Below are 12,471 nucleotides of genomic sequence, written 5' to 3'. Positions count from 1 at the left end.
CGCTAATTGTTTAACTAAGAAATGGAGTGCTGCGATGTCTAGCTGCCCATACACTCTGCAATCTGATTGTTCAATCTGCTTTACATTTACCAAAGATATGGAAGAACAGGACAATATTACACATATAATTGGTTGGGCAGTTGATGTATAGAAGATTTTCCGAGCTGAGTGAGGAGAATATACAGTTTATGTTGGAACTGAACCTAAAAATCATTATTTCATGATGAACAGAATGGAGATCACTAATACTGAGATGATGATAGAAATACAACACAGATGTAATATTTCTGAACATTCCGATTGTGATACAGGAAGAACAAATCTGTGCATCTATCTGTACAAATTTTAGATCAGAAAGAGGGGAGAGAGATTTGATTTTTAGTTGCATAGTTCTATACAGATGTGATGATGAAACGTGTAATACTTCCTATCCTATAGAAAGGTAGAGATCTATGAGAGAAGTCATCTCCCTATCATGTTCTGTATGTAATAGTGGGGGAGGGGGATTCTGCATTCTGAGGACTTGGAATAAAAGAGAACATATGGAAATGTTTTACATTATTCAATCATTGTCACATTCCATTTTTATTCATCTTCTTGATAATAAAGCATTGATGATATTTCTCGGATAAATGTCTCATCTGATGATCTCAGGTCTCAGTGTCGGATTTGGCGGTATAATAGAGCTGATTGTTTGTAACGTTCTACACATTTCAGGCGGGCAAATTTGAAATCCGAGCTGTGGGAGTTTCCATAATCAGCCAGTAATTCCTGCTGAGGCGTCGAAAAGGAAATGTGTTCTGAGATCTTTCTCCGTTTCCCCCCAGAAAATACTTGTTCAGTAGACTTTTCATTGATTTCTATAGGAAACATTCTCTAGCAGGGCGGATTCTGTATTCTGATGGGTAAAATCAATGACTAAAACTGTACAATAATGTTTTAACGATGTTTTTTTATTCTTAAACTACCGCTAAAGGGACCGGTGATTGTTTCCCGGAAGAAGAGGATTCTATATGAGGAATTTTTCAATCACATCTGATAAATAAAAAAAAAATAAGATCGAGATTTTATTTAAACAAAAACTTCTGATGGAGGTTCTGACTGATGTAATCATGTTTCAGTTGGGGATGTTTGGTATGTAATGAATAATTTCTGATCTATAAAAGTAAAGTATGGAGGACAATGAGGAGGAGTCTCTGTAAGAAGACATTGCTCTATAAATCTTTATAATAGAATAGAACTGGCAATGGCTGTAAGCACTGACACGTCTCATGATCGCCCATTGTGCTCCCCACCAAGGTGAAATCTTTGGATATCCGAGTGTCCAATCAGATCTCCCAATGAATTTCCGCATATTTCTAGGTAGGAAATGTTCTCAGTACAACTTACCTGTATTAGAAGTGTGAATAAACAATCTGCGGTTTGGGGCATTTAATAAACCAATAAATAATTGACTGCTCGCCGTAGACACAATCCGGGATCTCGGGGCTCTCTATAGAGATGTGGGAGACGGAGGAAAGCTTTGGTGCTGCAGTATAAGGATTAGAGAGAAGGTAAAGGCGGGCATCTAGATTTATGATCCGGAGCTACTAAGAATACATTTACATAAGAAATTATTTAGACCAGAAAATCGCACTAAAACCTATTGGGGTTTATCGTATTTGATACATCTCCACCCAGGCCAAAAAAAAAATAAAAACGCTTTGCACACCATAGAAATGAGAGTACAGCTCCGCTGTGATGTATGTGGGTGGCTCTTAGAAGAGCCTTTGTGTTTGGTGATGGGGGAGTTGTTGGTGATTACTTGGTCTTGGCGGCCTTGTGGCTCTCGGTCTTCTTGGGCAGCAGCACGGCCTGGATGTTGGGCAGGACTCCTCCCTGGGCGATGGTGACGCCCCCGAGCAGCTTGTTGAGCTCCTCGTCGTTGCGGACAGCCAGCTGGAGGTGTCGGGGGATGATGCGGGTCTTCTTGTTGTCGCGGGCGGCGTTACCGGCCAGCTCGAGGATCTCAGCGGTCAGATACTCGAGGACGGCGGCCAGATAGACGGGAGCTCCGGCCCCAACCCGCTCGGCATAGTTACCCTTCCTGAGCAGGCGGTGAACACGACCGACTGGGAACTGCAGACCAGCCCGGGATGATCGGGTCTTGGCCTTAGCCCGAACCTTTCCTCCTTGTTTACCGCGACCAGACATGATTCTGTGATATTGGAGTTCTCAAAGAGATGTGAATGGCTGGAGCCGCTCCCTTTCCTGTTATACGCTGAATGATATGACGTCTCGCCCTATAATTGGCCACGTTTGAAGTCAGCCAATGCTCTCTAGGTTTGTATCTAAACCAATCATTAACTGAGGAAAGAAATCATGACGTCACTCTCCATCACATGACTGAGTCTTCCAATAGAAGAGTGAGGAGGGAGGGTGCTCATTTGCATAGGACCGCCTATATAAGCAGCACATCAGGGCGGCTCCAGCACACTTTTCTCTTCTCAGAGCGGAGGAAACATTCTTCTTATTCCTTATCATGCCTGAACCAGCCAAGTCCGCCCCGGCGCCCAAGAAGGGCTCCAAGAAAGCCGTGACCAAGAGCCAGAAGAAGGACGGCAAGAAGCGGAGGAAGAGCAGGAAGGAGAGTTATGCCATCTACGTCTACAAGGTGCTCAAGCAGGTCCACCCCGACACCGGCATCTCCTCCAAGGCCATGAGCATCATGAACTCCTTCGTCAATGACATCTTCGAGCGCATCGCCGGCGAAGCTTCCCGCCTGGCTCATTACAACAAGCGCTCCACCATCACCTCCCGGGAGATACAGACCGCCGTCCGCCTCCTCCTGCCCGGAGAGCTGGCCAAGCACGCCGTCTCCGAGGGCACCAAGGCCGTCACCAAGTACACCAGCGCCAAGTAATACCCCTCCCCCACCCATCACCCCAACAACACACAAAGGCTCTTCTAAGAGCCACCCACATACTACACAACCGAGCTGTCATACAATCTTCATGTATCGTACCATTTATTACCTTTACAAGTTTTAGCTGTTCGGATAACAGAAAATGAACTCAAAATAACATCATTAATAATCTTGAGATGAGAAGTAGGTCGGTCAGACTGGAAGGGGAATGAATAAAACCTTCCTTCTAATCTCATCCTTCTTTATTGCAGAGATCGTCTCCCCTCTCTGGCTCTATACATTTCCTATTCCTCGCCTTGTACTGCACACACCCAACTGCTCTAATCACTTCTGCTACATTGTTACAATGAGAGATTCTCCGCAATCTCCCGACTTACATTGTTCCTTTATCTGGGGAGATCGTGGAGCTTTTATTCCACAACACAATGGGGGATAGAAGCAAGAAAAGTGAAACATTGTATCTGCTCAGTCATCTCAGATCGGCTAATCCGACACTGAATATTATTCATAGAAAATATCACTCTTTCCGGGACGTCCCTTCACTTCCAGGAAATATGTGGAAATATTATTCTGTTTTAAGGTTTGATTTTGCACATCAGAATACAGAATTTGATCTGTTATTGGATGTTTGCTATAGAGATCTATGAAAAGTCTAGGGAACAAATCTTTTCTGGGCTGAAAACGGAGATAAATCTCCGAATAAAATTCTTTGGATTCCTCATAAAGACATCGCTGACCAATGAAGGCTGATAATGAAACCGCTCACAGTTCTGATTGGCTCAGATCTGAAATAGCTATTTTCAAATTTCCCGCCTGAATTGTGAAAACGTTACAGACAATCAGTCCCAACATAACACCAAATCCCACACTGAGATCATCAGATGAGATATTTATCCGAGAAATATATTTACCACGTTATTTTCAGGCAGATTCATCGATTAGTACGGAATAAACAGAAATAGAAATGAAAGATTATTAAATAATGTAAAACATTTCCATATGTTCTCAGAACGCAGAATCTCCCCCCACACACACACACACACACTGCTACATACAGAACATGATAGTGAGATTACTTCTCTCATAGATCTCTACCTTTCTATGATGGGAAATAAAGTATTACATGTTTCATTATCAGATCTGTATATGATCGGGGAACTGGCCGATAATTAACGTTTCATCTTTCAGACATGACATGTAGCCGTTTCGGATTTCCCCCCTACATCCTAAAATAAACGAAAAGTGAAAGGGCTGGCAGAAATCTGTAGTAATCATGACACTGCCAGATAAATATATACAACGAATCAATAAACACAGTTGTTTCATTTCAGTCCATTCTTTGTAACTAGAAATCAGAAAAATTTTAACAATGTGTCTAAGTAAATGACATTTTCTGCAGAGTATTGAATGGCTGTGACCCCGCCCCTTCCATCAGTCTTCCATCAGGTCAGCTTTTTCTTAAAAGCAAGAATGCAGGCCTTTTTTTACCGTAATATTGTATAAATATGAAATTGTTATGATGTGTGACAGATGAATGTTTTCTGTGTAATCTCCGAGGAAGAACGAGGAAACCGTAGTAAAGGAAGAATAGCGCCAAATATGAACAGGGAATGGATGAAGAGAGGATTTCTGTACAATTCACTGTTTCCTTCATTTCTGTTACTTGTGCAAGTAAAGTCTTCTTCTATTTATTGTTGTAGTCCCACCCCCTCCCCCATATAATGTGAAAAATACAATTAGGGTAATGCGAATTTTACTGACCCTACAACAGCTCCAGAATAGGTGGAAAGAAAATCAATCAATGTTGTCTCCATCAGATCATCACAAATATGTTTAAAAACGGCATATTGTATTGCAGTTAGTGCTGAGCTCCGACTCTGTCACCCCGGAGGCATCTACTGATCCATCAAACGTTTCTCTGCGCCTTATCATTGGATTATGGGTCCCATATCCCAACAATGTGTCTAATCTAAAGGATGGAGGGCAATGGACACCAAGGAGATCACCTGCTTATCTAAACTCACATCAATTCAATGTGTTATATTAGACTTTAAAATCATATAAAAAAACGTAATTGCTGTTAGGACGGACAGGTGTCATTATAGCACATTGTCCCCCCACCCGGATCACAATTTTCGGTGTCTAATTATACAATCAGATCTCCCAAACATGTATGTCTGACTCCATCTTAAAAAGAAGTGGGTGACTCTGAGAAGATCCGTTGGGTTTGGTAATATAAAATAAAAATGATTGGGTTTACTTGGCGAGCTTGTGGCAGTAATATTCGAGGATTTTACCGCTTTGGAGTAAATATTTGGAAGCTGAAAACCGACACAAGTGACGTCATTTGGAGGAAGATGAACAGATCAATGAATAGAACTTCTACAATGTCGGCTTTAGCGGTATAATGCGGCTGAATCTTCCTAACGGCCAGTAGAATTATGGCGGGAGATTTAAATATAGCAACTCGGAGCCATCATAGGCGTGGTCTATTAATAGCCAAGAGGGGAAATAATTTCTGGAAATATGGAGTACAATGTGTTCTGACATTGGAGCTCTATGTAGGTGTGCGTGGTTTTGGTTGGAGGAGTTTAGCGGTGAGAAAGATTGGAGAGATGAGAGAATGATGTCCTGTGATCACATTTCCCCTCATTACTATTCACCTGTATTACAAGTCTGAGTGTTAATAATAAGAAGACAAAGTGTTTGCCTTTAGAGTGCCATTTACCTGACAGTAATAATACAATTTATCACATTAATAAAAGATATCCTTATTTAAGAATAGGAATAAATACTGCGTATGTCCGGCTCTTTGTACAGAGATGTGGGTGACACGTTTGTGAGGCTTCAATAAATATATAATAGTCATAATAATTTATTTCTATATATTCTTTATTTTTTGCGGAGATCATCTCCACTTTCTGGCCATTTCCTATTCATCTCCTGGTACTGCACACACGCCGAAGTGTTGTACCTAGAATGACCGCAAGGTGGCAGAGCTTACTAAACTCTCATGCCTCACTCAAGCATTGCTACAATAAAAGATTCTCCACAATCTCCCGCCATAAAATTGTTACTTTGTATTTGGGAAGCTCGTGGAGCTCTTAACTCGCAATACAATGGGGATAGAAGCAAGAAAAACGAAACATTGTATCTACTCGGTCAGCCCAGTCAAATCTTTGTCTATTTGTATCTATTTAAAGAATCAGCAACAGATCAATGTACATAGCTAAATCCATGAGCTGCCTGATAGGTAAATGACACAAATATGTACAAAGCATCAGCTACATACAAATCTGATTACAATAATATCACCTCGGATAACAGTCCTTTATAGAAGTTAGAAGTAGAAAATTGTTCCACGGAAATGTTTAGTGCATTTATTGGTGAAGTTACATATAATCTCCAATCCTGGACCCCCCTCCTTCGCTCCATAACTCCCGAACATCACATAACCTCGGAGCTGAACAACAAACCTCATTAAATGCTCTTGGACCAAGGCTGGAAAATTAAAAAGTGCCCTTTTTAAATGTATAATTATTTATTTGTTATTTTTGTATTCAGATTTTTAAGTGCTTCAGAATAAAAATGAATGTTTGAATTTAGTCAACTAGAAAAATAAAACAGCTGACCCCCCCCCCCCCCCCCCCAAAGAAAAAAAAACAAAAAGGTTAATAGCCTCAAAATTTTACAAAATCACAAAAAAAAAAAAAAAAAAAAAATGCATCAATTTTGCACCTTTAAAGCAGGTGCACCCACCAAGTAATGGAATCTTCAAAAAGTGGTGTTTGAATCAATAATGTGTTAGTTTATAGACATTATTTAAGCAGCAAACAATATATTGCTGATAACATTAATAGGTTACATCTGAATCAGGTCCATCTCACTGAATGGGCATGCTGGGCAGTTGCCAAAGGGCCCCACTTGCCCAGCACTAGTCCCAATTCCCATGTGCATCCCGCCACCAACCTTAACAGGTGGCAAGCGCCTGTCGTCCCTGCACTGCTGTTAGGCCACTTGGGCCGTGGAGAGGGAGCCCACAACTGCAGGAATGCCTGTCTACCTCCACTGGAACTGTTTGTGTTCACCAGACCCAGCCGCTGAACTTGGAAGCTGTCATTAGCCTGGCACTACTGTACCAATAAATATTGCCTTATCGATAATTTGCATTTTTATTCTCGTGGGTGATTGTGTAGGCGGTGCCCCAGTGCGCTGCATTGCCTGAGGCCCTTTAATGCTCTTAAGATGGCACTGATCCAAATTTCACATGTCAGAATTTAAAGTCCACAATAAAGTGACGGTACTCTAATAGTACTCAGTGGGCTTTGTATAGAATACACTGACTGGAAACATCAGGCTGTAAAGTAGTTGAGACAGCACTGATGAGGTCTATACTTAGACATACCTTTCCACTGTCCTTCTGTACTCAGTTACCAGCTCCTGATAGCCCTTCTCAAACTGTTCATGCCCTGTTTTCAGATCTATTCGGTTCATCTGGTCTGTAAGCTCCTCTGGTTTTAAGCATCTCCTCAGCTTGACCATTTCTCTCAGATTTTTCTTAAATGGGCCAACAACTATCTTTGTGATGTCTAGTCTGTAAGGCCTGGATTTTTCAGGATCACTCATGCACAAAGCTGAAGAATTTCTTACACACATCTTGCAAGTTTTTTTTTTTTTTTTTAAATTGAAAAAAGACGTGTTTTAGGCCGAAAAAAACAGTGGTGCATCCGGCGGTTAAATAATTATTTCCAATATATAGCAGTTTACCAATGCATTTGTGAATTTTGGTGACCAAATCTGTGTTCTGGGTCCCCAAATCGGGTGTCCATACATAGCATAAATATATACTGTTAATGTACAGCAGTTTAAAGCTGCATTTTGGGGTGTTATTGAAAAAAGTCGCGTTTTAGGCCGAAAAAACAGTTGTGCACCCGGCATATGACACGGGCACTGCCTTAGTGAACGTAATTGTTGACTACTGTCAGGTAAATTGACACCGGAGAGAGACCAATCTTTCAGCTTGGTGGGTGAATGCAAATAATGAGGAGAACATCAAATAAGGGACGTGGGTATGGTGGGTATGTGGTGTTGGTGGAACTCCTGTTTCTGGTAGAGGACGTGGCCGTTCAGTACCAACTACCGCTCCAAGTCAAACACCTTCCTCTAGTGAGAGTAGGCGACAGAATCTGCAGCGTTATTTGATAGGCCCAAATGCCGCTCTATGGATGGTGAAGCCAGAACATGTACACCCGATAGTAGATTGGGTAGCTGACAGTGCCTCCAGTTCCTTCACAGTATCTAACACCCAGTCCTCTGCAGAAAGCTCAGAGTTTGCACCTGCAGCTCATGCCCATCAGTCTTCCACCTCACTCCCTTGCAAATCAGCCAAGCAGTCAGAGCTCCAAATCATGCAGGAAAGTCGTATGCTTTTTGATGACTCTGTTGCCAGGGTTTTTGCTGAACCACTTTTGTTGCATGATGAGGACATGGGAATATCTTCACAAAACGCCTCTGATGATGACAAAAAACAAATGTGCCAACTGCTGAGGCTTTCTGCAATGTGCAGACCGACGAGGAGGGGAGGGGTCATGAATGGGTGGAAGATGATGTGGAGGATGATGAAGTCCTAGACCCAGACTGGACTGAAGGTCGTGGTAGTGAGGCGTGCAGTTATGAGGAAGAGGCAGTGGTCGCACAGAGGCAACAGCACGGCAAAAGAGGGAGCAGGGTGCAAAAGCGCAGCGGGCATTCCAGAGACAGTACGCCCGCTACTGTCCACCGCACCCAGGCACCAAGCACACCAAGGCCTGCTCCAAGGAGTTCATTGGCATGGCAGTTCTTCACACAATGCCCACTTGTCTCTTGTCGTCAGACAAGAGACAAGTGGTTTGCATGTTGTGCCATCAGAGCCTGAAGCGAGGCATAAACGTTCTTAACCTGAGCACAACCTGAATGACCAGGCATCTACATGCAAATCATGAACTGCATTGGAGTAAACACCTTAAAAACAAGGAACTCTCTCATGCTCATCCTGCTCTCTCTTCTGCTGCTGCCCAGGCCTCTCCCTCCACCTCTGGCGTCACCGTGACACCTGGCGACCAGCAAACAGAGGATGTTCCACTAACACCACCACATACGACACCATCACCAAGCATCTCCAACATGTCACACGGCAGCATTCAGCTGTCAATCTCCCAAACATTGGAGAGAAGGAGGAAATACCCACCTACCCACCCTAAAGCCCTGGCCCTGAATGCCAGCATTTCAAAATTACTGGCCTTTGAAATGCTGTCATTCCGTCTGGTGGAGACGGACTGTTTCAAACAGCTGATGGCGGTGGCTGTCCCCCAGTATGTTGTTCCCAACCGCCACTAAATTTCCAGGCGAGCCGCCCCTTCCCTGCACAACCAAGTGGAGGATAAAATCAAGTGTGCGCTATGCAACGCCATCTGTGGCAAGGTCCACATAACCACAGACACATGGACCAGTAATCACAGCCAGGGTTGCTATATCTCCCTAACTGCACACTGGGTAATTGTAGTGGCAGCTGGGCCCAAGGCGGATGGCGGTTTTGTGCATGTCCTTCCACCACCGAGGATCACAGGGCATTATTTGTTGCATCCTGTTGCTTCCTCCTCCTACTCCACATCATCCTCCTCCTCCTCCTACTCCTCATATACCACCCCCACATCCGGTCATCAAGAGAACCTCAACCAAAATTCAGCACAGCCCAGGGTAAACGTCAGCAGGCGATTTTAAAACTCATGTGTTTGGCTGACAAACCGCACACCACTCACCGCACAGGAGCTTTGGAGGGGCATAGAACAGCAGACTGCTGACTGCTTGCTGCCGCTGAGCCTCAAGCCCGGCCTGGTGGTGTGTGATAATGGGTGAAATCTCATTGCAGCTCTGGGACTAGCCGGTTTGACGCACATCCCTTGCCTGGCGCATGTTCTGAATCTGGTGGTGCAGAAGTTTCTTAAAAACTACCCAGACATGTCAGAGCTGCTGCTGAAAGTGTGGTCCATATGTGCGCACATTAGCCCACATGGGTCTACCTGACAGCTAATTACGTAGCATTCTGTGGCTGAAGGTACATTAGGCATTCACACAGTATATACAGAAGCAAGTGTCGGCCTGTATAGGCTGCAAAAATTATCTCACATGGTTTGAACTGACAGTAAAAAACTTAGTTTTTGATGGCTAGAGGTACGGTAGGCATTCACAGTACACAGAACTGTAAGTGTCGGACTGTATAGGCTCCAAAAATTAGCTCACATGGTTTGAACTGACAGCAAAAAACGTCGTTTTTGATGGCTAGAGGTATGGTAGACGTTCACAGTACACAGAACCGTAAGTGTCGGCCGTTATAGGCTCCAAAAATTAGCTCACATGGTTTGAACTGACAGCAAAGAACTTAGTATTTGGTGGCTGGAGGTACATTAGGCATTCAAAGAAAAAATAATTGCTGGCCCTGAAAGGCCCCCAAAATAGCCATTCAATGGACATGAAATGCCTTTTAATGCCGCTGTATGTAGCGAAGCCAAGGACCAGGAATTGTTGTGGGTGGAGAAATTTCGATGTAACCTGGTCTACTGGTCACATGTGTTGAATTCCTCAGAGATCCATGCCTCATTCATTTTTATAAATGTAAGGTAGTCTACACTGTCATGAGCTAGGCGAGTGCGCTTATCGGTCCCGATCCCCCCTGCTGCGCTGAACGTCCTTTCGGACAGGACACTGGATGGGGGGCAAGCCAACATTTCCATTGCAAATTGTGCAAGCTCTGGCCAGAGGTCAAGCCTGCCCACCCAGTAGTCCAGGGGTTCATCACTCCTCAGAGCGTCCACATCGGCCGTTAACCCGATGTAGTCGGACACCTGTCGGTCTAGGCGTTCCCTCATGCTGAATCGGGAGTACAGCTGTCAATGGTTCGGCTGAAAGAAGGATCTCATATCTGAAGTGACCAAGACATCTTCCAACCGCCCTCTTCTTGCAGGCGCTGTTGGATTGTTACCCGCAACTGTCTCTCTGTGACTGGAAATTCCTCTGCCAGCGCACGGAAAAGCAGAATGCAGCATTTCCCGCAGCAAGGCCTGGAAGTGCTGCATTCTGACCGCCCTCTGTGATTGTGGTAACATTTCCGCCATTTTGTGTTTGTACCGGGGGTCTAAGTACGTTGACACCCAGTACATGGTCCCTGACCTTTTTTGCATTTTATACGGGGGTCCCCCTTAAAACGCTGCAGCATGTAGGCCCCCATTCCCACTAAACTGGAAGTGGTATAGTGGCCTGCTTCCAGCTCATCATCCAGGATAATGTCATCCTCGTTCTCCTCCCCCCATCCACGGATAACACCAGGGAACCCAGAAAGGTTTAAAGCATGCTCTTCTTGCTCCTCCTCGTCCCCCCCAGCACCATCCTCCTCCTCTGACTCCTTTTCAGACTCCTGCTGTTGATTTGTCTCAGATGGAGTAGCACCCCCTGGGAATTCATTCAACATTGCGACTTCCTGATCTTCCTGCCCCTGCTCCTCGACGGCTTGATCAATGACACAACACAGTGCACGCTCCAGAAAGAAGGCGTAAGGTATTATGTCACTTATGGTGCCCTGGCCGTGACTGATCAGTTTGGTGATCTCATTGAATGGCCACAGAAGTCTGCATGTGTCCCGCATGAGCAGATGAGCAGCCACTGGCGAGGTGAGAAAAAACCCAAGCTCCCCAAAACCTGTCTTGCCGCCGAGTTCGAACAGATAGTCATTAATTACAAGTTTCTGCTGGAGCAGCCTATCGAGCATATGCAACGTTGAGTTCCATTGTGTCGGGCAGTCACAAATAAGACGCCTGAGGGGCAGGTTGTGTCGCCACTGAATCTCAGCAAGGCGAGCCATGGCTGTGTAAGATCTTCGGAAATGGCCCGAGATTTTCCTGGCCTGCCGCAAGACGTCCTTGACCCCAGGGTATTTAACAACAAATCACTTCACCACCAAGTTCAGGATGTTTTTTTATTTTGGCCTGTTTCAGCGTGCTCAGCAGATTGGCACAGTTGTCGCACACCACTTTACCAACTGACAAATTCAGCAGTGTCAGCCACTGATCTGCCTGTGAACGCAAAGCTGAAAGGAGTGCAGGACCAGTGTGACTCTTGGCTTCCAGGCACAACAGACACAGCACAGCATGGCAACACCTCACCTGGCATGTGGAATAGGTTCTGGGGATCTTGGGCGGCGCAGGAGAAGAGACGGTAGCAGCGGAAGAGGAGGAGTCAGCCAAGGAGGAGAGGGAGGATGGAGGAGGAGGAGAAGAAGAGGCAGGCCTGCTTGCAATCCGTGGTGGTACAACTACATTTTCACGGGTGCCACGGGTTGCATGCTTAACGACCGTCAGAAGGTTCACCCAGTGGGCAGTATAAGTGATATTTGAGAAAGAAGGGAAAGCCGCTCAGGTGCAAATATCAAGACCTGGTGCAGGTCGGATCCGTCATCCAAGGATATGCAAGTTTTTTTTTTTTTTTTAACAATGGTTTTTATTGAGTTTTCAAATTACAAGAAAACATATACACAT

General features: G+C 44.6%; 2 protein-coding genes across 2 annotated transcripts; one reads left to right on the top strand and one right to left on the bottom strand.

Annotated features, from left to right (window-relative positions):
• Positions 1 to 1,800: 1,800 nt before the first annotated feature.
• On the bottom strand, positions 1,801 to 2,193 carry LOC309547624 (histone H2A type 1-like; the record flags this gene model as incomplete). The annotated part of the gene is made up of 1 exon (XM_082247501.1): positions 1,801 to 2,193. One exon carries the CDS (start codon positions 2,191 to 2,193, stop codon positions 1,801 to 1,803), a length of 393 nt encoding a protein of 130 aa, XP_082103627.1.
• A 328-nt stretch (positions 2,194 to 2,521) lies between these two features.
• LOC309547634 (histone H2B 1.1) lies at positions 2,522 to 2,902 on the top strand (the record flags this gene model as incomplete). Its single annotated transcript, XM_082247511.1, has 1 exon — positions 2,522 to 2,902. One exon carries the CDS (start codon positions 2,522 to 2,524, stop codon positions 2,900 to 2,902), a length of 381 nt encoding a protein of 126 aa, XP_082103637.1.
• Between the last annotated feature and the right edge of the window lie 9,569 nt (positions 2,903 to 12,471).

Source organism: Pelophylax lessonae, assembly GCF_965119305.1.
Source record: "Pelophylax lessonae genome assembly, chromosome: 2".
Taxonomy (NCBI): Eukaryota; Metazoa; Chordata; class Amphibia; order Anura; family Ranidae; genus Pelophylax; species Pelophylax lessonae.
This window is presented reverse-complemented; position numbering and strand designations above follow the sequence as displayed.